Genomic DNA, 27,927 nt, shown 5'->3' with positions numbered 1-27,927 from the left:
GGCAGACCAATTGAACAAATACTTTGGTTCTGTCTTCACGAAGGAAGACACATATAACCTTCCGGAAATACTAGGGGTCCGAGAGTCTAGCGAGAAGGAGGAACTGAAGGAAATACTTATTAGTCAGGAAATTGTGTTCGGGGAATTGATGGGATTGAAGCCTGCTAAATTCCCAGGGCCTGATAGTCTGCGTCCCAGAGTACTTAAGGAAGTGGCCCTAGAAATAGTGGATGCATTGGTGATCATTTTCCAACAGTCTATCGACTCTGGATCAGTTCCTATGGACTGGAGGGTAGCTAATGTAACATCACTTTTTAACAAAGGAGGGCGAGAGAAAATGGGGAATTATAGACCAGTTAGCCTGACATCAGTAGTGGGGAAAATGTTGGAATCAATTATTAAAGATGAAATAGCGCATTTGGAAAGCAGTGACCAGATCAGTCCAAGTCTGCATGGATTTAGGAAGGGGAAATCATGCTTGACAAATCTTCTTGAATTTTTTGAGGATGTAACTAATAGAGTGGACAAGGGAGAACCAGTGGATGTGGTGTATTTGGACTTTAAAAAAGCTTTTGAAAAGGTCCCACACAAGAGATTAGTGTGCAAAATTAAAGCACATGGTATTGGGGATAATGTATTGACGTGGATAGAGAACTGGTTGGCAGACAGGAAGCAGAGAGTAGGGATAAATGGGTCCTTCTCAGAATGGCAGGCAGTGACTAGTGGGGTACCGCAGGGCTCAGTGCTGGGACCCCAGTTATTTACACTATACATCAATGATTTAGATGAAGCAATTGAGTGTAATATCTCCCAAGTTTGCAGACGACACTAAGCTGGGTGGCGGTGTGAGCTATGAAGAGGCTGCAGGGTGACTTGGACAGGTTAGGTGAGTAGGCAAATGCATGGCAGATGCAGTTTAATGTGGATAAATGTGAGGTTATCCACTTTGGTGGTAAAAACATGAAGACGGAATATTATCTGAATGGCGGCAGATTAGGAAAAGGGGAGGTGCAACGAGACCTAGGTGTCATGGTACATCAGTCATTGAAAGTTGGCATGCAGGTACAGCAGGCGGTGAAGAAGACAAATGGCATGTTGACCTTCATAGCTAGGGGATTTGAGTATAGGAGCAGGGAGGTCTTAATGCAGTTGTACAGGACCTTGGTGAGGCCTCACCTGGAATATTGTGTTCAGTTTTGGTCTGCTAATCTGAGGAAGGATGTTCTTGCTATTGAGGGAGTGCAGCAAAGGTTCACCAGATTGATTCCCGGGATGGCGGGACTGACATATGAGGATCGACTGGGCCTGTATTCACTGGAGTTTAGAAGAATAAGAGGGAATCTCATAGAAACGTATAAAATTCTGACAGAACTGGACAGGTTAGATGCAGGAAGAATGTTCCCGATGTTGGGAACAACCATCGAAGTTACCTTTCCTTACGTTCAGGACCCTAGTCTCTGAATTAACACTGTCACTCTCCATCTTAATAAAGCATTCTACCATATTATGGTCACTCTTCCCCAGGGGGCCTCGCACAACAAGATTGCTAATTAGTCCTTTCTCATTACACAGCACCCAGTAGTCTAGGTTGGCCACCCACTGGAGCGGGTGTCCCATTTTGTGGTATTCTACTGCATGCTTCACAACTTGGCCATCATGAGGGCGCAGCCCCCATTACCAGGGATTGAGGGACCACCTTGGAAGGAGGAAGAGGAGTTGGGAGGGAGGAGGCAGGCAGAAAATCCCTGTTCCAGACAAGCTGTCCGTGAATGTCTCATCAGACTCCGTCCGATTCCTGTGAATGAAACCCCAGATCCCCGTTGCTCACCACTTCCTCATCATACCATTCCACTGTCACGGAACATCACAGCGTCCTCCTGGGCACAAAGCTGAAATGAGAGTCACCACAGAATACACATTCCAAACAAAAAATAATAATTTATAGAATCCAATCAACATTACAATATCAACTAATCACCTTTGTGCAGTCCCTTAGTGTCTGTCGTTAGTGATCCTTTATCTACCCTAGTACTCGTATGCAGTGCTCCCACAGTGGCTGCAGCATGGCAGGTGGAAGGCTGCTGACTTTCAGTGGGGGAGAGTATAGTTGGTCTTGCAGGACAGCTTCGACCAGCTGTGGACTTAGAAGACCCGGCTGTAGATTGCACCACCTCGGCATAGGTGACACCAGTCTGGGTTGGCTGGCTGATCGACAGCGGTAAAGGCAATGGCGGAGTGGCAGTGGTGGGAGTGGGAATTATGTCATTGAGACCTACTGCCATTCCCATGGGGCAGCGCCTCAGCATTCCTAGCAATCTGCTGGTGGACAGAGATTCCGTGACAGCAAGCTGAGCCTGTAGGAGAGCATTCTGCACTTCCAATGCAGCACTAAGACATTGGGTCATATCCTTCTGTGCTGCAATAGAAGCTGCGACATCGCCCATCACACACAGCACCATGGTTGGGTCCACAAGGTATCTCCTGGAGTTGTCCATCATTTCCATCCTGGAAATCGTGGGCTCCAAGCTCTGCGCAAAGCCACATCCAGTGTTGGAGCCGGATTCTTCCATGATCCTTGACATTGACTAGAAGCTCTCAGGCTTGCTTTGCTGTGCACCTAGCATTTCCATGTGCATGCCCATCATCCTTCTGAAGGCCACAATATCGAGGTCATCATCTGAATCCTGTGCAGCAGAACTCATTCACAAACTCCCCCTCTAGGGAGCTAGCCCTCGAGCTACTTTCTTACCCCTGGCCTTGCTGCAGTCCATTCGTGCCCAGTGATCAACCATGTGCAGATCTCGCCTCTATACTACCCTCTACATTCCGCGCTGTGCCATTTTCTGAGTTGGTGTCTGAGTGTCAGATGAGGTGACAGTGTGTCGTCACTCTCCTCCACCACTCTGCCCCAATACTTCAGAAAGGCACAAGGGTCGGGTTATGGTGAGGGGAGTGGGGGGGAAAGTAAGATATCCATATATACGACATCAGCAGTTTGTAAGTGAGAAGAGATTGTGGAATGAGGGAGAAGTGGGATGTGAGAAGAAGGATTAGATGTAACCATACCGTCAGTATCAACAACGGTTTCAACTTCTCCCATTGCCACAGCCTCAGTCACTAACCCTCCAATTATGTCAAGAATCAATTCATAAGAACATAAGAAATAGGAACTGGAGTGGGCCATTTTTCCCTTTGAGCCTGCTCTGCCATTCATCAGGATAATGGCTGATCTACCTCAACTCCATCTTCCCGCATGATCCCCATATCCCTTAATTCCTTTAGTTCCCCAAAATCCAGGGAATTTGTTACCACTTTGTCCCATTAATTTCTCCAGTACTATGGACTAGAAATTCAGTTGTGTAGCGCTCTGGAGGGGTGGCAATGAGTTTCGAATTGCTTACTGCCCGGCCGCACAATTTGCAGTGCCTTGCCGGGAAATTTAGTGCCGGTGTAAAACGCTATCGCCTCACTGTGTACTTTCAGTCAGATCATGCCGTCAGTCATCATGCAACAACCCGCTCGCTCCCCCTTGCAAAATTAGGTGCGTCCACCTCATTTAGCATCCACCCCTAATGACGCCCGAGAAACGAGGCAGTACCACCTTCCGCTGGCGCTATCTGCAGCCTATTTAAAAGGAGGGAGGGAGAGCATTAATCGGAAGTCACATTGAGTGCAACATTTCCGCAGAGCATGCTACGTGAACCTCTGACTTTAAAGCGGCAGATTTATCTTACAACGTGAGTGAAATAATTTAATGGGTGCATTACTAGTTCGCTAGCGTCTCCTACTCCATGCTCTTGTTAGGTGGCGTCAAGATAGAAAGACTGTTGTCCATGTCGTCAACAACAACAACTTGTATTTATATAGCGCCTTTAACGTAGTGAAATGTCCCAACGCGCTTCATTGGAGTATTATGAGATAAAAATTTGACACTGAGCCGCATGAGTCGAAATTATCGCAGGTGAGGTCAAAGAGGTATGTTTTAAGGAGCGTCTTGAAGGAGGAAAGAGAGGTAAAGAGGCGGAGAGGTTTAGGCAGGGAGTTTCAGAGCTTGTGGACTAGACAACAGAAGGCACGGCCACCAATGGTTGAGCGATTATAATCAAAGATGCTCAAGAGGGCAGAATTAGAGGAGCTCAGATATCATGGTGGGGGGGGGGGGGCAGGGGGGTGTTCTGGGGCTGGAGGAGATTACAGAGATAGGGAGGGGCGAGGCCAAGGAGGGATTTGAAAATAAGGATGAGAATTTTGAAATCGATGCGTTACTTAGGTCAGCGAGCACAGGGGTGATGGGTGAGCGGGACTTGGTACGCGTTAAGACACGGGCAGCCGAGTTTTGGATCACCTCTAGTTTACATAAGGTAGAGTGTGGGAGACCAGCCGGGCGTGCACTGGAATAGTCAAGTCTAGAGGTAACAAAGGCATGGATGAGGGCTTCAGCAGCGATGAGCTGAGGCGAGGGCGGATGTGGGTGATGTTACGGAGGTGGAAATTGCCGGCCTTAGTTATGCTGTGGATATGTGGTCGAAAGCTAATTTCAGGATCAAATATGACACCAAGATTGGGAACAGACGAGTTCAGCCACAGACGGGAGTTGGGGAGAGGAATGGAGTCAGTGGCTAGGGAACGGAGTTTATGGCAGGGACTGAAAACAATGGCTTTGGTCTTCCCAATATTCAATCTTCCCAATATGTCAGGCCACAGATGAGGAGAGACTGTAGATGTCTGGAGAGGAGGCCTTACCCCCACGGGTTAACAGGCAGCAACACTCATACCTCCACGAAAGGAAGTGCTGACGGAGATATGCCATCTCATACAGGCAGACCTGCAGCCTCACATCGGCACCAGGACTGTACTGCCCGTCGCAATGAAGGTCACTGTGGCGCTGGCCTTCTATGCCTCCGGCTCTTTGCAGGCTGCATCTGGGGATGTATGCAGCGTCTCGCAACACGCTGCATTCACCATGTCATAAAGGCTCTCTACGCCTGCAGAATGGACTTCATAACATTCCCAATGAGCAGGGAGAGCCAGAATGAGCGGGCATGTGGGTTTGGCAGGATTGCAGGCTTCCCGAGGGTTCAAGGAACCATTGACTGCACACACGTGGCCTTGCGAGCACCATTCGACAACGCCGAGGTTTTCAGAAACCGAAAAGGATACCACTCCTTGTGCGACCACACGTAGCACATCCTCGCAGTAAATGCCTGCTATCCAGGGTGAGCACATGTGTGTTTATCCTGTGTGAGAGCACTGTGCCACGATTGTTTCAGCCACCACGGGAAGGGCACGTCTGGCTGCTCGGGGCAAAGAATATGGCCTAGCCACCTGGCTAATGACCTCCCTCTGCAACCCCACCACACAAGTGGAACATCGCTATAATGACAGTAGTGCAGCCACCCGCAACATCATCGAGCAGACAATAGGAGTGCTCGAGCAGACAATAGGAGTGCTCGAGCAGACAATAGGAGTGCTCGAGCATTGTTTCCGATGCCTGGACTGCTCTAGAGGCAGCCTTCAATACGCTCAACAGGTCTCGCAATTCATTGTGGTGTGCTGCATGCTGCACAACTTGGCCCCATAATGAGGGGCCAGGCATTGCCAGTGGAGATTGCAGCCCCACCTGAGGAGGAGGATGAGGAACAGGAGCATGCGAGGCCCCGAATGGCCAGCCATACCAGGAGGAGGAGCAGCAGCCACAGTGGAGGCAGTGTGGCAATGCTACTGGTGCAAGAGCCACACATCACGCCTCATAATGCATCGGTTCTCTTGAATGGACGAAGCTGAGGGATGGAGCTAATACTGACTGCGCTGTGTGCTACAATTAATGGCACACCTCCGTGAAAGTCCACAATCATACACAAGATGTCAATGCAAAACGGTCAACCTAACATTTTATTAATGACACCAACCTCATCGCGTCAAACAACACAGCAAAATCTCTTACCAGCAAGTAAAACAAAAACACAACATCCCGTTGAAACACCATCACATACAATGAAGTTAAACAATATCTGGACAAAGGCCCCTTCTATTAGTCATCCCACAGCAGCATCCATGTGGCATATTCGGCACACACACTCGCAACAATAGGATGCATCAAACAATGCAACAACGTATTTACAATCATTATTTACATGATGAGGACATCTGACCATGGTGGCCAACGTCTTCAGTCAGACTTCCTCTGCCATTTGCCACCCCTTACCTTGACCTCCTCCCCCCCCACGCTGAGTGCTCCTCCTTAATGTTGCCTCAGTGCCTACAGCAAGGCTGCTTGAGGGCTGCTGTGTGTGTGGTGGTGCAGGGGGAGACAGTACAGATGGCCTAGCAGAACGCCCTGGACCAGCTCTGGGCTTAGAAGGCCAGGCTGTAGACTCCACTGCCTCAACATTGGCGACAGCAGTATCGGATGGCTTGGATGTAGACCGCAACAGATGCCAAGGCGGAGTGGCAGTGGTGGGATCCGGAATGCTGTCATCTTAAGTAAGGACAGCACCTTCCATTTCCAACAGCCCACTGCCACTCACCCGGGGCGGAGCCTCAGCATTCGGAGTAATATGTCTGAGCACAGATTGCTGGCCTGCTTCGGCAGTGTCACTTCCCCTTTGGGCTGTGGGGAACACAGAGAGGATGGCAGCAGTCAGCATGTGCATGGCATTACTCTGTGACTGGCTCAGAGCACACTGAGTCTGAAACACAGCAGTCTGCGACTTCATGCCAGCAATCACTGACAGCATCACATCACGAAGTTCTTATGTGGCTTGGGCGTCAACCATGACACACGCCATCCCATCTGGGACTCCACTGTCATTCGTTGGGCCCATCTCCCTCTGTAAGCAGGCATTGCATGGGTTCGGTGGACGCTTCAGAGGCACGGGCAATGCTTGAGGCGGCCTCCCTCAACCTCAGTGCAAGTGCATCCATGTTCTGCGGGACCTTCTCCATGAGCTCTTGAGCTCGCGGTGCATTTGCATGGACTCCCTGGACATAGCCTCCAAGTTCAGGACCATGTCTGCCTGCATCTCAGCAGGACTCCTGGGCTGAACCAACCTCCGAGGAGCTGGCCTCCAAGCTTCACCTTGTGCTGTGCGTTGCTGTAGGGCACTGAGGCCAGGAGCCTCAGACTCATTGAACTCCAGGAATTCAGGGTCTTTGACCGATGTGGTGTCCCCAATCGTTGGTACTGATGGAATGTCCCCCTCAGTGACCAAACTGTCAGCCTGTCCCTCGTCATCTCCAATGTTGAGGGATCACGGGCAGGCTGCCGCGCTTCTGCTCATCATCTGTAAGCACAAAGCAACAGAAGTGTGGTTAGCAGCAGGGGAGGCGGTAGGTAGGCAAGAAGAAGGTGGCATTGGACATTTATATGTAATGTGGATAGGCCATTTGCTATCAAGGGTCACGGATCTCACATCAGTTGCCAACGCCATTCACATACCATCACTATCCATAGGGGGCTCTGCTTTGCCGCCTGCTACCATGCCAACTGGTGTGCCCATGAGGGCGGACACTCGCTCCTCGATCTCATTGAGATCCTGTATATCAGGCTCCCCACCTCTGGTGCGCTGCTGCTCTCGACGATTGTGAGCAAATTTTGCCCGCAATAAGAAAAACAAGAAGATGTGAGTGAGTGTGCAGCTCATCGTGTGGCACATGTGCCTTCCATAGTACAGTAGCTCCTACTATCTGGAAATGTACAGATGTCCAGTGGAATCTGCATGGCTGCTCATAGTGCATGTGGGAATGGTAGGATGAGGTGAGAGCCAATTAGGATTACTGATCAGGCTGACATTCTGCAAACATATATCAAGAGGGAAAGGGCAGTGCGAGGAGGGGTGAGACTGAGTAGGGAACAAGAAGCTGCGCGACACTTGCATGCGCAGGGCATGGCTGGTGAACTGAGCTTCCACTTTTCAGCTGGCTTCACCAACCAACACCATGGCCTGGAACACATAGAGAAAGGGCAGGTACTGCAAAGACTTTATATTGTGTGAGACATTAAGGTTTACAACATGGCATTGGTGCATTAATAGAAAGGGTCATCACCCTGACGGCCCTCGTGAGCTCTTGAACTTCTTCCGACATTGTGTCGCAGTTCGCAGCACCGTGTCTCTTGCAGAGACGTCCTGGGCCACCTCCCTCCAAAGCCTGTGGAAAACTCATGAGATGGGCCTCCTTAATCCTGGAAGCTGCAGCACATGCCATCTCCTTTCAATTGCCTCTATCAATGCCGCAGCGGTCGTGGCTGAGAAGCGGTGTGCACGCTGGTGACCTTCCTGCTGCTCCATTTTTCCGTTCTACTCGAAGTGCACAGTGCTGCAGTACAGGGGGACCTGGGGATACTTGTGCATGAAACACAAAAGGTTAGTATGCAGGTACAGCAAGTGATCAGGAAGGCCAATCGAATCTTGGCCTTTATTGCAAAGGGGATGGAGTATAAAAAGCAGGGAAGTCTTGCTGCAGTTATACAGGGTATTGGTGAGGCCACACCTGGAATGATGCGTACAGTTTTGGTTTTCATATTTACGAAAGGATATTCTTGCTTTGGAGGCAGTTCAGAGAAGGTTCACTAGAGTTGATTCCGGAGATGAGGGGGTTCACTTATGAGGAAAGGTTGAGGAGGTTGGGCCTCTACTCATTGGAATTCAGAAGAATAAGAGGTGATCTTATCGAAATGTATAAGATTATCAGGGACTTGACAAGGTGGATGCAGAGAGGATGTTTCCGCTGATAGGGGAGACTAGAACTAGGGGACATAATCTTAGAATAAGAGGCCGTCCATTTAAAACTGAGATGAGGAGGAATTTCTTCTCTCAGAGGGTTGTAAATCTGTGGAATTCGCTGCCTCAGAGACCTGTGGAAGCTGGGGCGTTGAATAAATTTAAGACAGAAATAGATAGTTTCTTACACGATAATGGATTAAGGGGTTATGGGGAGTGGGCAGGGAAGTGGACCTGAGTCCATGATCGGATCAGCCATGATTGTATTAAATGGCGGAGCAGACTCGAGGGGCCGTATGGCCTACTCCTGCTTCTATTTCTTATGTTCTTATTTGTTGGAACTGCGCATGTGCATACTTATTGTGCTGCACCTTTAAGAATCGGCTGGGCCCGGGATCTATAGTGGCCTTATGAGCATGCGTATTTTGCCTTCCATTTTTGAGCTGAGATTTTTGTTTGGAGGGCCTGAGGTAAGTTGTGAAATGCCTGATATAGTGCCCCCTTTCCCTCTTGATGCGATTCAGCCAAATTTCTTGGTAGGAAGCACAAATTTTTAAAGGGCACTATACTTACCGCCCGCCAGGAATAACGCCTCAAAATGGGCGGAACCGAATTTCCAGCCCTATGTCTTTATTTATACTGATTTCTTTAAGTTCCTCATTCTCTCTAGACCCTTGGTTCTCCATTATTTCCAGAATGTTTTTTGTGTCTTCTATCGTGAAGACAGATACAAAGTATTTGTTTAATGTTTCTGCCATTTCCTTATTGCCCATTGTAATTTCTCCTGTCTCTGACTCTACTGATCCCACGTTTATTTTCACTAATTTCTTCCTATTTACATACCTATAGAAATGTTTACAATCATTTTTTATGTCTCTTGCTAATTTACTCTCATTCTTTTTTCTCTTTCCTTATCAATTTCTTGGTCCTCCTTTGCTGAATTCTAAAATCTTCCCAATCCTCAGGCTTACAACACTTTTTGGCAACATTATAAGCCTCTTCCTTTGATCTAGTACAATCTTTAACTTCTCTTGTTAGCCACGGTTGGACCACTTTTCCTGTGGGGTTTTTGTGCCTTAAAGGAATGTATATTTGTTGTCAATTATGTATTCTTTCTTTAAATGCTAGCCGTTGCTTGGCTACCGTCATACCTTTTAATATAGTTTCTCAATCTACCTTAGCCAACTTGACCCTCATACATACGTAGTTTGCTTTGTTTAGATTTAAGACCCTAGTTTCGGACAACTAAATCACTTTCAATATAAAGTTCTATCATATCATGGTCACTCTTCCCTAAAGGTCCCTTTACTACAAGGCTATTAATGAACCCTTTCTCATTGCACAGTATTAGATCGAAAATAGCCTGTTCCCTAGTTGGTTCCTTAACATACTGATCTCGAAAACTATTTTGTATACATTTCATGAACTCGTCTGCCACACTATTACTGCAAATTTGGTTTGCCCAATCTATATGTAGATTAAAGTCCCCCATGATTACTGTATTACCCTTATTACATGCACCTCTAATTTCCAGGTTTATACTCTGCCCTAAATTGCAACTAATTTTTGGGGGCCTATAAACAACTCTCACCAATGTTTTCTGCCCCTTGCTGTTTCTTAGCTCTTGATTCTACTTCTTGATTTTCCGAGTTAAGATCCTTTCTCTCTCCTGTCTTTATCTGATCCTTTTTTTATCAGGGCTAACCCTCCTCCTTTTCCATTTTGCCTTTCTCCTAAAAGTTAAGTATCCTGGAACATTTAGTTCCCAATCTTGGTCACTTTGCAACCACATCTCCATAATGGTTATTGGATCATAGGATTACATAAGATATACAACACTGAAACAGGTCATTCGGCCCAACTAGTCCATGCCGCCCTTTATGCTCCACTCGATACTCCTCCCATCTTTCCTCAGCTAAATCTATCAGCATAGCCTTCTATTCCCTTCTCCCTCATATGCTTGTCTAGCCTCCCCTTAAATGTATCTATACTATTCGCTTCAACCACTCCCTGTGGTAGTGAGTTCCACATTCTCACTACTCTTTTTGAGTAAAGAAATTTCTTCTGAATTCCCTATTGGATTTCTTGGTGACTTGGTGATCAAACCTATTAATTTCCATTTGCTCTCTTAATTCATCTATTTTGTCGCAAATGCTTCGCGCATTCGGATATAGTGCCTTTAGCTTTGAATTTTTTCTATTTTTCCCTGGTCACCTTAGTCACCGATGCCCTATTACCTTTGTTACTCTCTCTCCCTTCCTGACCCACTCTGCTTATTTTCACCCAAAGCTTTGCTCTGCTCTAGAACCTTGGCATTTCTCTTGCTGCTTTTAAATTTACTCGTTCCTGAATCTTCCCCCCCCCCCTCCCCCATTAGTTTAAAGCCCTGTCTACTGCCCTAGTTATTCGATTCGCCTGGACACTGGTTACAGCCCGGTTTAAGTGGAGCCTGTCCCAACGAAACAGCTCCCTCTTTCCCCAGTACTTGTGCCAGTGCCCCATGATGTGAAACTCCTGCCTCCCACACCACTCTTTGAGCCACGCATTTAATTTTCTAATCTGCTTATCCCTCTGCCAGTTGGCACGTGCTTTTTAATTTGGACCCCAACTCCTCAAACTCTCTCTTAGCAGAACCTCATTCCTAGTTCTACCTATGTTGTTGGTTCCTACGTGGACCATGACAACTGGATCCTCCCCTCCCCACTCCAAGTTCTTCTCCAGCTGTGTGGAGATAACTTTACCGTGGCACCGGGCAGGCAACAGAACCTTCGGAATTCCCGGTTGCGGCTGCAGATAGCAATATCTGACTACACTCTCCGCTACCACAACTATATTCCCTTTCACTCCTCCCACTTGAATAGCCTCCTACACCATGGTGCTGTGGTCAGCTTGCTCATCCATCCTACAGGCTTTTCCCCCATCCACACAGGCAGCAAGAACCTCATACCCATTATAATCTCCTTAACTGCCTCAGTAGCAGTCACACCCTCCTGTCTCTGTCCACTAACCAGACCTGTACCATTAACTAACCTAAGGGGTGTGACTGCCTCCTGGATCAAAGTGTCCAGGTAACTCTTCACCCTCCCTAATGCCCCGCAATGTCCGCACCTCAGTCTCCAGCTCAACAACTCTGAGCTGAAGTTCCTCAAGATGCAGGCACTTACTGCAAACAGGATCACAGTGCTCTCCACAAACTGCCACATGCTGCAGTTGTGGCACACTATCTGCACTGCCATTCCTATATGACCTTGTTTTACTTAATTAACTTTAATTAAATTTGTATTTAAGTAACTTAGTTTACAATTAAGTATCTTGACTACTTACTTGATCTAGATTAAGTTATGGCTAAATGAAGTTAAATATCTACCTGTAACACAAAGCACTACAAGTAGTGAAGGCAAAAAGCAGCAACTCCTTCCCTTTTTTTCTGAATTCCCACTCTCTTCAAATTCCCAAATAAATCACTCCATTTAATCCGCTCTGTGCGGACCGCCAAGGTCTGTGTGGTCGGTGAGGTGTATAGCAGCTTGGCCACCTCCTGTCTGCTGCCACTCCCTCCTGTTCTGTGCTACCTTTGCCTGAAAGAGAAAGGGACGTGTGTCAGTGAGTGTAATGCAGTGTGTTTGGGTGATGTGCCTGCTATAGTTCAATAGCTGTATGTGTGCAAGATGTGGGATGTGGGTGGGAGTGTTGCAGCAGCGGTAAGGTTCTGAGGGTGAAGTGAAGCCATGATTGTGAAGTATGCATGGCGATAGCTCGAAATTGCTGGTAGTTGAGTGATGGGGCTGTGGTGCATTGACCAGTGTGTGAGGTTTGTGGTGCAGATGGTTGGATATGGCATTTGCTGAAGCCATCATTCATTTTGACCAGCCGTGTGAGGTCATTGAACTTTTTTCGGTATTGGATCCATGTCGTTGGGACCAAACTGGTGGCTGCCAGATCTCATCCCAGAACCTTCTGCAAGTGGCCTTGGATGGCTTCCTGCCACACTGCGGGAATAGGACAGCCCACTTTCTTTAACGACCATGACCAAGGGCTCAAGTGCAGCATCCAAGAACCTTTGTGCTCGCTCCCTTGGTTGCTGAGCCATGTCTTCGGCCAGACTGACAATGAGGTGCTGTTGCAACAAAGCACCTCCTCTTTAAGTAGTGCAGAGAGCCAAGGCCAAACATTACTGGCCATTAGACTGCACCCGATATTGATTCTCTTTCCCCCCCCCCCCCCCCTCCACTTCCCCGTTGAGCTCTAAGCCAATCAGCAGCATGTTTATTGCTGACATCAGCACTCCAATCATTATAATGAGCAGGCAGTACAAATTTTACTTGCTGCCTGGTCCACTTTAAACGGGTGCAGGCAAATAGCACTGGCCCGTACACCGCCCGTTTTCGGGCCAAATACAATTTCTAGGCCACTGAAGCAGAACTATAACATCGTATTAAATGGAATTGGTTAAGTATTTGATGTATTTGATATGGAAGAACCCAAGGATATGGGGAAAGGACAGTGACATGGTTTTCAAGTAGATAGCTCCAGTTGAAGAGCTAGCACTGTTTTAGATAATGGGCTGAATAGTCTCGTACATTAGTGGAACAGTAAAACAATAACAACAACTTTTAATGTAGTAAAATGTCGCAAGGCACTTCACACGAGTATTATAAGAAAATAATTGACACCAACCCACATAAGGAGAAATTAGGGCAGATGACCAAAAGTTTGGTCAAAGAGGTAGGTTTGAAGGAGCGTCTTAAAGGAGGAAAGAGAGCTAGAGAGGTGGAGAAGTTTAGGGAGGGAATTCCAGGCTTAGGGCCTAGGTAACAGAAGGCACGGCCACCAATGGTTGAGTAATCATAATCAGGGATGCTCACGAGGGCAGAATTGGGGAAGATATCTCGGGGGGTGGGGGGGGGGCGTTGTGGGGCTGGAGATGATAGAGGATAGATGGAGGAGCGAGGCCATGGAGGGATTTGTAAACAAGGATGAGAATTTTGAAATCGAGGCATTGCGTAACCGGGAGCCAATGTAGGTCAGCGAGCACAGGGGTGATGTTAGGACACGAGCAGCCGAATTTTGAATGACCTCGAGTTTACGTAGGGTAGAGCGTGGAAGGCCAGCCAGGAGTGCGTTGGAATAGTCAAGTCTAGAGGTAACAAAGGCATGGATGAGGGTTTTAGCAACGAATGAGCTGAGGCCGGGGCAGAGATGGGCGATGTTAGAGGTGGAAATAGGCGGTCTTAGTTATGCCACGGATATGTGATCATAAGCTCATTTCAGGGTCAAATATGACACCAAGGTTGCGAGCACTGTGGTTCAGTCTCAGACAGATGTTAGGAAAAGGGATGGAATCAGTAGCTAGGGAACAGAGTTGGTGACGGGAACCGAAAATGGCATCGGTCGTCCCAATATTAAATTGGAGAAGATTTCTGCTCATCCAGTACTGGATGTTGGATAAGCAATCTGACAATTTAGAGACTGTGGAGGGGTCGAGGGAAGTGAAGGGTGTCGTCAGCGTACATGTGGAAACTAATGCTGTGTTTTCGGATTATGTCGTCAAGAGGCAGCATGTAGATGAGAAATCAGAGGGGGCTGAGGATAAATCCTTGGGGACACCAGAGATAACCATACAGAAGCGGGAAGAGAAGCCATTGCAGGTGATTATCTGACTACGATTAGATAGATAAGAATAGAACCAGGCGAGTGCCGTTCCACCCAGCTGGACGACAGTGAAGAGGCACTAGAGGAGGATGGAATGGTCAATAGTGTCAAAGGCTGCAGTCAAGTCGAGAAGAATGAGGAGGGTTAGGTTTACTTTCGTCACAGTCACAAAGGATGTCATTTGTGATTTTGATGAGAGCCATTTTGGTACTGTAGTGGGACGGAAATCTGATTGGAGAGATTCAAACATGGAGTTGCGGGAAAGATGGGCACAGATTTCGGAGGCGACAACACGTTCAAGGACTTTGGAGAGGAAAGGGAGGTTGGAGATCGGGCAGTAGTTTGCAAGGACAGAGGGGTCATGGTTTTTTTTGAGGAGAGGGTTGATGACGGCAGATTTGAACGAGAGGGGGACAGTACCTGAGGAGAGAGAACCGTTAACAATGTCAACTAACATGGGAGCCAGAAAAGAAAGTTAGGTGATCAGCAGTTTGATGGGAATAGGGTCGAGCGAACAGGAAGTCGGTCTCATGGACAAGATAAGCGTGGAGAGGTCGGAGAGATTTGGGAGATCGGAGAGAAACTGGAGAAAGATGTGAGTTCATAGCTAGAGCAGGGGCGAACCTTAGAGGACGTTTGGCCCGGTGGGCTAAGGGAAGTAAGGAAAGTGGCAGAGGCAGCTGAATGGATGGTCTCAATCTTAGAGACGAAGAAGTCCATGACCTCCTCACACTTGTCATAGGTGAGGATAGAGGAGACAAGGGAGAGGGGTTTAAGAAGATGGCTAACAGCAGAGAATAGAAGCTAGGATTTATTTTTGCATTCCAGAATGATTCTGGAATATTGAGCAATTTTGGCAGACGAAAGCAGGACCCCCCGTTAATGGCGGTGAATGGCTAAATCGTTCAAGTCTGTGTCCCTTAGATTTAAGGGAGTGATGATGAGGGCTGTACCAGGGATAATGACCAGGGTGAGAGGGAGTAATTGTTTTAATAGGGACGAGGGCATCAAAGGTGGTGGTGAGGGTGTGGTTGAGCAGATCAGTAGCGGCAGAAACGTTGTGGTGAATGGAAGGTTAAAAAGTGGACAGTTGGGATTTCGTAAGTGCAGTTGTAAGAGAGTTGGGGAAGAGTTTTTTCCAGGACGGATACAGAAGGAAATAGGGTTGAAGATGGGAAGAGGCATGTGGATGGAGAGTGATATGAGGAAGTGGTCAGAGATGGCCTTATCTGCGATTGACATGATGGGAGTAGCGAGGCCACGTGAGATGGCAAGGTCGAGGATGTGGCCGTGAATTTGGTGCGTTGAGGATTTTACATGGAGGCAGAGATTAACGGAGGATAGGAGGTTAGTGAACGTAGAGGAGAGGGCATGATGAATTGAGATGGAGGTAAAAGAGTTAATAACTCAACAGATAATTCTAAAATCTGTTTACTAATTGTCAATACAGACCCAGTTATTTCAAAGTGAAATCTTCCACTGTTATGAATTTTAAGTAAATTCTGAGTTCTGAAACTAGGAATAAGGAAATTAAGAATGACTGATGTCACTTCTGTGGCCATCATACTATATGTGCTCACACAATAGAGTAATGTATTGAAACTGACCTTGGGCTTATTTACAGAGGGAGTTTTGTAAGGCAGATAAAATGAATTGGACATAATGGTGGAGAAATTTGGACCTAAAATAAATGTTGGGGAGACCAATTTCTGATCTTCCCAGAAATGCACTGGCTGCCAAATTGAAATTATGTTTTCAAGGCACCTGTCTAAAACAGATGTTGGGCACCTTGCATATGCAAATAGGGTCCTAACACCAGTTGTAGGACTCTGATTGAAATTACTTTACAAATGGACAGATCCTAAAAGTGACTGCTGGATGCCGCTCAAGTAATGGCAAGAAAACTTTTTAAATATTTCATATCTGTGGAGTCAGGAGGAGCAGGACTGCTCCTTCTGGTTCCACAAAAATACTGCCAGCCCCGGTACGCCTCCCCCTCCCCCTCCCCTTGCCGGCCGGCTCAGCACCAGAGTGTTGCAATTCATCAGGCCCCTACTGGTGAACCGCATCGGGATCCCCGATAGGCATCTGCAGTTCACCTGTTTCATTCAAATGAGGCCTGATGCTGAATTTGGCTTGTCCTCTCATCAACATCATCAGAAACATGTTCGAATCTAGCCGCCCATTTCACGCCGAAAACTGCCGCCCATTCTTGGTCAGTGTATTCCGATAGTATATTTTATACATACTCTATTTTGGACATATGCACCTTGTTCTTGGTGATTAGATAAGAGCAACAAAGGCTGTAGGCTAGAACCTCCACTTTTGTGCTTATCACCCAAAAATGGGCGTTATTTTCGGCGTGGGCTACCGAAAAAAGGGTTTTCTGATCGCCGGCTTCTCGCCCATTCTCCAAACACCTAGTTTCCATTTTTGAAAATGGGCGTTACCGCGAGCGATATCAAATGAGCGGTAGCCTTACATTTTTTTGACCTTCTGCCGTAAAGTGTGGCTGTCCTTAGCAACGACATGGCAACGCTCGATTCCCGCGATTCAGGAGGTCAAGGGTCATCATGACACGCGCAGAAGAGACAGGGAGAGGGAGCTCAGAGGCACTGAAAGCGTGTGTGGCTATGGTGTGTGCTTGTCTGGCTGTTGTGGGAGGCCCCCCCCCCCCCCCCGGCCCAATGAAGCATCGCCTGAGGACCTCCTTGGCTAGGTGGCTTGGAGTCAGGAGGGGAAGGGGTAGAGGTGGGGAGGAGAAGTGGTGGGGGGAGGGGGGAAGGATTGGTTTGTACAGAAATACTGCTGATTTCAGCCTAATGTTCGGTTTAAATGTTTTTTAATAAACAAAACCTTGTTGCATATTGGCTCAGTTGGCTGCACCATTACACGCTGGTGAATCCTTAACATCAAAGCGTATAATCACACTTAACTTCAATCAACTCAAACTTTCACTGTCACCAAGGTGATGCCCACCATTGATGTATGACCTGCATACCCAGCAGTGTATCAGCCTTGTAAATAACACCAATGTTCTTTCAGGCAAAGCGATCATTGATGAGCTCCTGACGTAAGGCTCTTGCAGCTATCATGCCACCTTGGGCCCTTTCATGCGGTCTACAGGGGGGTGGGGGCATGGGCCAGCCTGATTGTCTGGGCCAAGGTCAGCGTCCGCCTCCTCGTCCTCCTCTTCCTCTCTCTGGTGAGGTGGATTGTCAGACTCATCAGGCATTTCTTGTCCCCTCCTGATAGCCAAGTTATGTAGCATGGAGCACACCACCACGAATTGAGCTACCTGCTCAAGGTGGTATGGGAGCTCACCTCCTGAGTGGTCCAGGCATCTAAACTGCTGCTTTAGCACTCCAATGGTTTTCTCCATGATATTGCGAATTGCTCTATGGCTCTCGTTGTAACGCCTCTCGGCCTTGGTGTGAGTGTCACGCAGGGAGGTCATCAGCCAGGTGGCGAGGCCATATCCTTTGTCACCAAGCATCCAGCATTGACCTTGTGGCTTATTGTTAAACAAGTCAGATACAGTGCTCTCACGCAGGATGTGTGCATCATGGATGCTGCCCGGAAATTGAGCATTCACTGCCAGTATAATTTGCTGGTGGTCGACAACCAGTTGGACATTCAGGGAGTGGAATCTCTTGCGGTTCCTGAAAACCTTAGCACTCTGAAAAGGTGCCCGCATCGCGATGTGCTTACAGTCTATTGCTCCCTGCACCTTGGGGAAGTTTGCAATTCTGGAGAATCCTAGAGCCCTCTCACTCTGTGTCTCCCTGGTCATAGGGAAGCTGATCAAGTCCCTCCTGCGAGCGTACAGGGCTTCAGTGACCGATCTAATGCAGCGATGTGTGGCATGCTGAGAAAGTCCGCAAATGTCACCAGCTGTGGCCTGAAAATAACCTGAGGCATAGAACGACAGTGCGGCGGTGACTTTGACCTTGACGGACAGTGCAGTACTGATGGTGCTAGCAGGCTGCAGATCTGCCTTTATCAGCTGGCATACCTCAGTTAAAAACCTCTTTGTGGAAGCGCAGTCTCCGAAGGCAGGTGGTGTCGGGCAAGTCGAGGTAAGAATGCTTCTCCTTGTACTTGCGGTGGGGTGTAACGTTTGGTCCTCCTCATCTGTCTGTCACTTCTTATATTGGGCACATAATGCAGTGCAGCGTTCCTTCACCGATGTCGAGTCTGCTGCATGTATTTGGTCACCAAGCGACAGTGAGAAAGGACAGGCCTCATTGCAGTAGCTCTCTGTTTTCCACCGATTGGTCACAAACGAGGAATGTCCCGACGAAGACACCTCTTTAATTCCAATCGGTCACAGTATGGTCAAGATGTTTTAACAGATGTTCACATCAACTCCAACGACCTGCAGAGTACATCCGAACTCCGCCAAGGTTGAAGCACAGCAGCCTTTTAAAGGATGCGACATGTGATCTAGAACATGGCGTCCATAACGCTGTGATTCGTTCCGGTTAGTTCCACTTTTTTGGGCGAGCGATATTGTGGGCGATATGTGTGCGAGGGGGTGAAATTGACGCTGGGTGATCTCCATGGCCGCTAGTTTGGGTAAATATGCTCTTTTCGACAAAAAACAGTGGGTGGCTATTAATATTGAATCTCAGCATTAATTCCGTGCGGAAAGTAACGCTGGGTGATATTATGGCCATTGAATTCCCCCATTCTGTTGATTCCGCCCAAAAAAAGTGGGCGGGTGGTAATATTTTTTCTCGCCGTTAAGCACATGGGGAAAGTAACGCTCAGCGATAAGTTTCCGAAAAATGCCTGTCAGTTTCCATTTTGTGCCAAAATGGGCGATATATGGACGTTATACGTCATTTCAGCGGTAAAATGAGCGTTAAGTAGGCGTTAAGCATGCAAAAAAAGTGTAGATTCTAGCCCTGTGTTTGTTATTTTCTGTCCAAAGGAAATGTTCAAATTCAGGCTTGGAATTAGATGCACTTAGAATTTTTCATTGACTTTAAAAAAAGAGAATTTGAAAATTTAGGAACCTACCAATCAAAACTAACACAGGCACAACATGGGTGAACAATTCATGTCTACTGAATTGGAAAATGTTGTATATGCCCCGTGAAAAATCAGGAACATTCCACATTGCCATCATCAGTTTGTCATTTTTAAAAATAGCTCCTTGTGGCCCTCTATTGGTAAAAATGTTGTGTTCAAGATTAATACATTTAAGGACTTTGTCCCTGAGGAAACTCGGTATTTGTGATGCAAGGTCTCCGCTCTGTAAGGGGAAATGGGAAGGCTTCTCCTCCCACGAGCGGGCCCTCTGAGATAGAGGGTCGACACTCGCCCCAACCCGCGTAACAGTTCTCGAAGTTAGCAGACAGAGACGGATGGCAAGGTATAACGATCTTTAATTACAAACGTCCGGGAACACCTCTTATCACAGCCTCCTGTTAGTGGAGATGCTCTCTGAATAGCAAAATTGTACATCATTTATACATTTCATAGATCCCTTCGCCCCCCCCCCCCGGTATGACCTCCCTCGATCTCTAATTGGGTTACCTTATTCGTAATATTTTGGATTGACAGACCAAGATCTCAAGGCAACTTTTAGACCTTAACTGGGATGACCTCATTGGGTTAGAGTTTGCTAATCGTACGTAGCGCCTAAAAGTCTGCTTAGTCTTTTCACAGAGTCTTATCTTGTCGGACTGGACGTACCTTAATGTTATCTAATGTTTTGGTACATCAATTGTACATCAATGTTGAATCAGAGGCCTTTGTGTCCTTGGTACTGGAATGTGTGAGGTCAGCTAGAGCCTTTTTGCATCTTTTGCTGAGCCGATGTAAAAGCCGGCACTTTAAACATTATTTTGCTTATACCCCCGAATGCCAAATTTCTCTTACAGCTCCCTTTACATTGTTTGTGTCTATAGTAGGTACAGACATTAATTTTCCACATAAATGAGGTGAGAGCAAAGTAAAAGGACCTCCCATTTCAGTTTACTGTCTCAGTGATGGGTGGGTCCCATTTGGGGAAGTGCTCAGAAGAAGTGTTGTTTATTCCTTGCGCCCAGCTCTACTCATATCAGAGGATTTGAGCAAGGCTTTGACTGCCACTTGTTGGAGCCAAACAGAAGATTCAGGAAGATGATGATTGTGTTGGAGGCCTTTGGTTACTCTTTTAGTACAGCAACCAGAAGGCCCCACAACCAAAAGCCATTACCGTAGCTGCAGACCTTTCAGGCCTAGAGTAGCAGCAGTTGGATTTCCGTCCAATTTCTAGGCACAAGGCCCTGTCAAGGACTTGGGTAATGATTTAAACCCACAAACAATGGCTGGGTCAGGTCAGGAAGAGTGCAATTCGGCTTGTGCCAAATGGAGTGGGGAGCTAAATTATCTTTATCGCAGGATGTGAGCCATTAGCACACTCGACTTCTAGATCACTGTTAAAAAGGAAGGAGCATATTTTAGAATTTTGATAACTTAATTAATTGAGGGTCTATTGACATCTTTTAATAGGGAGCTGGATCCATATTTGTTGAAGAGGGGGAATTGAGGGTTAGAGAGAGATTAATAGGATTATTTGATTTTTTTTTCAGGCAACGTAGGGGAAGGAACTTGCTGTTCCTTAAAATAGGGGAATCAAGACAATGGGGCAGGGAGGAGAAAAAAAGTTGATGATAGAATAATCATGCATGGACCATGGGGGGAGTGGCCTTGATGGCCAGAATGGCTTTTCTCACTCCAGACTATTGTAAACTACTATCAACTTGAAATAAATTTGCGAATTATGTCATGGATCTTCTGTTCTGTCTGAATTGGTCAATGTTTGTGCCGTTGAAGGCTGTTTTGAATTTATTGAAGTTGAAATGTAGCATTTTTATAGCAAATGAGTCATTTGTCTTTTTTAGCATTGAGAAGCGTGTTATTTCCTTTTCCGATTTGGTTTCAGATTGAAATGGAAGGCATTGAAGCCCAAGAGGAAAGAGAGACTCGTCTTTTTCCAGGACGTGATGACAAGTGCCGAGTCACATGCCACGCACTTACTGCTGATTTCTTGGTCTATGGAACAGATGTAAGTGCCATATTAAGAAACAATAGATGAGCTACTACGCCACCAAATAGTGAGAAGGAGATGGAGTAGATTAGCAGGGAAATTACTGAGAGGTGCATGAACTATAGAATTGTGATAATGGGAGACTTTAACTACCCAAATATTGAATGGACCAGTGATTGTGTTAAAGGGAAAGAGGGGGAGGAATTTCTGAACTGTGCTCAGGAGAAATTTCTTGATCAGTATGTTTCCTGCCCAACGAGAAAGGAGGCATTGCTGGATCTAGTCCTAGGGAATGAAGTGGGTCAGGTGGAGAATGTCACAGTGAGGGAGCATCTCAGGAATAGTGATCAGAGTATCATAAGATTTAGATTCGTTACAGAGAAGGACAAGGAGTAATATAGAATATAAATACTTAACTAGAGGAGGGCTAATTTTAGCGAATTGAGGGATCTGGCCCGAGTAAATTGGGAGTCAAAGACTGGCAGGCAGAAATATAATGGAGCAATGGGGGGGATCTTTAAAGAGGAGATGGTTCAGGTGCAGTCTTGGTACATTCTCACAAGTGGGAAAGGGATGGCAACCAAAGCCTGTGCTCCCTAGATGAGGCAGGAGTTGAAGAGTAGGATAAAGCAGAAAAGGGGGTGTATGACAGACGTCAACTTGATAATACAAGGGAGAACCAGGCTGAATATAAAAAGTACAATGGAGAAGTGAAAAAGGAAATAAGACGGGCAAAGAGACAGTAGGAGAATAGATTGGAGGCTAACGTGAAAAGGAATCTAAAGGTCATCTGTGGACATATTAACAGTAAAAGGGTTGTCAAAATAGCGATGGGTCGATTAGGGACCAAAATGGAGATCTGAGGTATCAAATGAGTACTTTGCTTCGAAAGAGCTGACACAGACTCAATGGGCCGAATGGCCTCCTTTTGTGCTGTACTATTCTATAATCTGGGACCCAGTGCGTTAAAATTTGAATTAACAGCATTCATACGGTTTATTCTTCCACAACCCCATATGGAAACTCTTGTAGTCCAAAAGGGAGCTGAATGAGTTCCTGCCTGAGGCTGATAGCAGTGCACACAAAAAGTAGGTGAGTTGTTGGGTGATTTGCCCTATGGCTACTATCACAGACAGGGCAATCTCTGTCCACCTCCTTGCATCCTTCACTGTCCACATCCCCATACCCCCTTCCAGCCGCACTTTCTTCTATGTCCAACCCTGGTTAAAAAGAAAGCAGGAAGGGGGTACTGAAGTTGCATGTTCAGCCATGAACTCATTGAATGACGGTGCAGGCTAGAAGAGCTGAATGGCCTACTCCTGCACCTATTTTCTATGTTTCTATATGTAAAAAAAATTCCTCCAAGCCACTTACAACTGCACTTTCTAAATCCCAACTGCCTCGTCTTTTGCCCCCATTTGCTGAACTTGCAGCTCCCACATTCAATCTTGATGCTTGGTCCCACCAAGCCTTTACTGTCCCACAAGTTCCCTCTGCAGGCTCCATCATGTTGGAGATCCGTGTCCCACTCATTTCTTGGAGTGTGCTGAAGTCCGAGAAATTTGGCCCCTAGATGCTTTGACTGCTAACTATCCAATGTAGCTGTGGCAAGGATTTAACTTTTTATAGGAGGTGCAGTGGATCCGATGCGCCTCGAGGCCCAGTGTTTAAGAGCTGATGTCAAACTAAAAGTTAAATCCTTGCCCACAGCTACATTGGATAGTTAGCAGTAAAGATCTAGGGGCCAAAATTTCTCGGCTTCAGCCACACTCCAAGAAATGAAGTGGGACACAGGATTTCAAATGGGAGCCAGAGACACTAGGGCTTTGCTTTGAATCCTGCCCGTTCGCAAAGGGGGGCCTTTAAAGAGGAGATGGTTCAGATACGTGGAACTTGCATCCACCCTAGACATGGCTATATGGCACTCAAGACCCCCAGCTCAAATCCCAACTCCGTTTGTAATATCACCTCCCTTATAAAGGGAACGATTAAAAAAAAAAAATTCTCTACTGGTGGTGCTGATACCGCATTTCTCGCCCCACTACTCAGGCAGGTGCTTCCAAATGCACGCATACTGATGTGGGTGACCATTGTTTACATGCAATATAGGTAATCTCTCCACCCCCCCCTCCCCCCAGGCCACAGGTACTCCAACAGAGTCAGGGGAACAGAGGTCACTGGTACCCACTCTGCTGCACTTCTGCCAGTAATGTAGGGCCAAGAATGTTTTCTCCCCTCCCTTTTCACAGGTTACCCCATGTAACACCCCCAGAGAAGTTTGGATTTGAGAGTATTGACAATATTTCCATGGCTTTCTTGTTTCAGACTGGCATCATCCAGTATTTCTATATTGAGGACTGGCAGTATGTGAATGAGTATCGCCATTCAGTCAGTATCCGTAAAGTTTTTCCAGATCCCAATGGGACCAGAATGGCCTTTATTGATGACAAGTGTGATGGATTTGTCTACTGCCCAGTAAGTACTGCTGTTTTCAGTGTTGTCAAGCGTCATGACATTATCATACTCTGCTTCAGTTGTCCTCCTTATTTTCATTAAATAAAACAAATAGAAATCTCAAAAGGGAAGTCTAATGATGATAGCAATTTATCAAATAAAATTAATATATTCTTCATTCGTTGATTCCCCACACACAAATGATTACCTTTCATCTACACGGGAAGTTTTTTTTATTCATTCCTAGGATGTGGACGTTGCTGGCAAGGCCAGCATTTATTGCTCATCCCTAATTGCCTTTGAGAAGGTGGTGGTGAGCCGCTGCTTTGAAAGTTGTTTCTTTCTTGGTACCCTGCATGGACAATCAGTTGTTTTTACAGTGCAGGTTACTGTAATTCTAGGACAAAGTACTCCCAAGTTGTTTGCATGTGTGTGTGTGTGTTTTTAAGTTTGAGCAATTGTATTTGATTCTCATTATCTTTGTTCTTTTAAAGGTGAATGATACTGTCTATGAGATCCCAAACTTTCCCACCACTGTCAGAAGCATTCTCTGGGAACACTTCGCAATGGATAAAGGAGTCTTTATTGCTTACGACGATGACAAAGTGTATACCTACGTGTTTCACAAGGACACAATTCAAGGTAGTAGTCATAGGTGCATGAATCAAGTATGATGAAGTTGTCATATGTGCTTCCATCGTCCTCCTTATTCTCAGGAATAAAAAGCATACAGGAACCTCTATAAAGGAAGTATAATGAAAACAGTAATTTGTCCAATAAAATGTAATATTCATTCTCATTTATTTTTCCCCCTACACCTACAATTAATTAAGTTATCATCTACCCTGGGAAAGTTGAGTCTCTTCTTCTCTTGGTATCCCAATGAACCAACATCATTATCTCATACTGTATAGGAGGCCTTTTTCTGCATTCCCCCTTCAGTTTTTTTTCTCGCATTATTCTCTACAGCAATTATTTTAATGCTGTTATTTAGGAAAAAGTTCTTCTGATTAAAAAGTTATGTTATAGTTGTGTTATTAGTCATGGATTTTCTTTCCAGTTTTATGTCTCATTTTTCTCACTCTTGAATTCTGGGATGTGTTGTACAATTGGTGGTAGCCTTCTGTTACCTCATCCAAGACAAAACTCTTCATATAAATACAGAAATTTTAGCACAGGAGGAGGCCATTCGGTCTTTGTGCCTGTGCTCAAGGCCATTTTGTGGATTCAGTTTACGAAGCCTAATATTCCCATGCTCTTTTTTTAAAATTTCTTATTTTAGGAATTAGGCAGCCCTTTCTTGAATACTGTAATTGATTTAGCATTGTTCACCAGTTATTTTCTCCTAACTTGCCATTTTATGTAAACATAGAAACATAGAAAATAGGAGCAGTAGTAGGCCATTCGGCCCTTCGAGCCTGCACCGCCATTCAATATGATCATGCTGATTCTCTATCTCAACACCATATTCCTGCCTTCTCCCCATACCCCTTGATGCCTCTTGTGTCTAGAAATCTATCTATCTCCTTCTTAAATATATTCAGTGATTTGCCCTCCACAGCCTTCTGTGGTAAAGAATTCCATAGGTTCACCATCCTCTGAGTGAAAAAATTTCTCCTCATCTTGGTCCTAAATTTCCTACCTCGTATCCTGAGACTGTGACCCCTAGTTTGAGACTTCCCAGTCAGTATGTCCAACCCCGTCAGAATTTTATACATTTCAATGAGATCCCCTCTCATTCATAAGAACATAAGAACATAAGAAATAGGAGCAGGAGGAGGCCATACGGCCACTCAATCCTGCTCTGCCATTCAATAAGATCATGGCTGATCTGATCATGGACTCAGCTCCACTTCCCTGCCCGCTCCCCATAACTCCTTATCCCCTTATCGTTTAAGAAACTGTCTATTTCTGTCTTTAAATTTATTTATTATCCCAGCTTCCACAGCTCTCTGAGGCAGCAAATTCCACAGATTCACAACTCTGAGAGAAGAAATTTCTCCTCATCTCAGTTCTAAATGCGCAGCCCCTTATTCTAAGATCATGCCCTCTCGTTCTAGTCTCCCCCACCAATGGAAGCATCCTCTCTGCATCCATCTTGTCAAGCCCCCTATAATCTTATACGTTTTGATAAGATCACCTATTCTTCTGAATTCCAATGAGTAGAGGCCCAACCTACTCAACCTTTCCTCATAAGTCAACCCCCTCATCCCCGGAATCAACCTAGTGAACCTTCTCTGAACTGCCTTCAAGGCAAGTATATCCTTTCGTAAATATGGAAACCAAAACTGCACGCAGTATTCCAGGTGTGGCCTCATTAATACCCTGTACAGCTGTAACAAGACTTCCCTGCTTTTATACTCCATTCCCATTGCAATAAAGGCCAAGATTCCATTGGCCTTCCTGATCACTTGCTGTACCTGCATACTATGCTTTTGTGTTTCATGCACAAGTACCCTCAGGTCCCGCTGTGCTGCAACACTTTGCAATCTTTCTCCATTTAAATAATAACTGGCTCTTTTATTTTTTTTCTGCCAAAGTGCATGACCTTACACTTTCCAACATTATACTCCATCTGCTAAATTTTTTCCCACTCACGTAGCCTGTCTATGTCCTTTTGCAGCTTTTCCTCCCATCTTTGTATCGTCAGCAAACTTAGCTATGTTACACTCAGTCCCTTCTTCCAAGTCGTTAATATAGATTGTAAATAGATTGGGGTCCTAGCACTGATCCCTGCGGCACCCCACTAGTTACTGATTGCCAACCAGAGAACCATTTATCCCGACTCTCTGTTTTCTGTTTGTTAGCCAATCTTCTATCCATGCTAATATATTACCCCTAACCCGGTGAACTTTTATCTTGTACAGTAACCTTTTGTGTGGCACCTTGTCAAATGCCTTCTGAAAGTCCAAATACACCACATCCACTGGTTCCCCTTTAGCCACCCTGTTCGTTACATCCTCAAAGAATTCCAGCAAATTTGTCAAACATGACTTCCCCTTCATAAATCCATGGTGACTCTGCCTGACCAAATTTTGCTTTTCCAAATGTCCTGTTCCTGCTTCTTTAATAATGAACTCCAACATTTTCCCAACCACAGATGTTAGGCTAACTGGTCTATAGTTTCTTGTTTTTTTGTCTGCCTCCTTTTTTGAATAGTGGCATTACATTTGCAGTTTTCCAATCTGCTGGGACCTCCCCAGAATCCAAGGAATTTTGGTAAATTACAACCAATGCATCCACAATCCCTGCCGCTACTTCTCTGAAGACCCTAGGATGCAAGCCATCAGGTCGCGGGGATTTATCTGCCTTTAGTCCCATTATCTTACTGAGTACCACCTCCTTACTGATTGTGATTGTGTTAAGTTCCTCCCTTCCTATAGCCCTTTGACTATCCACTGTTGGAATATTGTTAGTGTCCTCTACCGTAAAAACTGAAACAAAATACTTGTTTAGAGTTTCTGCCATCTCCATGTTCCCCATTACGAATTCCCCAGTCTCGTCCTCTAAGGGACCAACATTTACTTTAGCCACTCTTTCTTTTTATATACCTATAGAAACTCTTGCTATCTGTTTTTATATTTTGTGCTAGTTTACTTTCATAGTCTATCTTCCCTTTCTTAATCATTTATTTTAGTCATTCTTTGCTGGCTTTTAAAAGCTTCCCAATCTTCTGTCTTCCCACTAGTTTTGGCCATATTGTATGCCCTTGTTTTTAATCGGATACCGTCCTTTATTTCTTTAGTTAGCCACGGATGGCTTTCTTTTCTCTTGCACCCTTTCCTCCTCACTGGAATATATTTTTCTTGAGAGTTGTGAAATATCTCTTTAAATATACACCACTGTTCATCAACCGTCCTATACTTCAGTCTGTTTTCCCAGTCCACTTTAGCCAGCTCTGCCCTCATACCTTCATAGTCTCTATTTAAGCTTAGTACGCTGGTTAGAGATCCAACTTTCTCACCCTCCATCTGAATTTGAAACTCAGTCATGCTATGATCACTCATTCCAAGGGGATCCTTTACTAGGAGATTGTTTATTAATTCTGTCTCATTACAC

At 45.9% G+C, this 27,927-nt stretch overlaps 1 protein-coding gene across 3 annotated transcripts in view; it reads left to right on the top strand.

The window, feature by feature from the left end:
- wdr19 (WD repeat domain 19) overlaps window positions 1–27,927 on the top strand; it is a 207,555-nt gene that overhangs the window by 46,060 nt on the left and 133,568 nt on the right. For all 3 annotated transcript variants that reach the window (XM_070870424.1, XM_070870419.1, XM_070870426.1), the window contains 3 exons: window positions 21,310–21,432; window positions 23,740–23,889; window positions 24,363–24,510. In XM_070870424.1, coding sequence (XP_070726525.1) covers window positions 21,310–21,432; window positions 23,740–23,889; window positions 24,363–24,510 — 421 coding nt within the window. The remainder of the gene's footprint in view (window positions 1–21,309; window positions 21,433–23,739; window positions 23,890–24,362; window positions 24,511–27,927) is intronic.

This window comes from Pristiophorus japonicus, chromosome 2, assembly GCF_044704955.1.
Source record: "Pristiophorus japonicus isolate sPriJap1 chromosome 2, sPriJap1.hap1, whole genome shotgun sequence".
Taxonomy (NCBI): domain Eukaryota; kingdom Metazoa; phylum Chordata; class Chondrichthyes; family Pristiophoridae; genus Pristiophorus; species Pristiophorus japonicus.
Note: the sequence above shows the minus strand (reverse complement) of the source record. Positions and strands in the feature narration are given on the sequence as shown.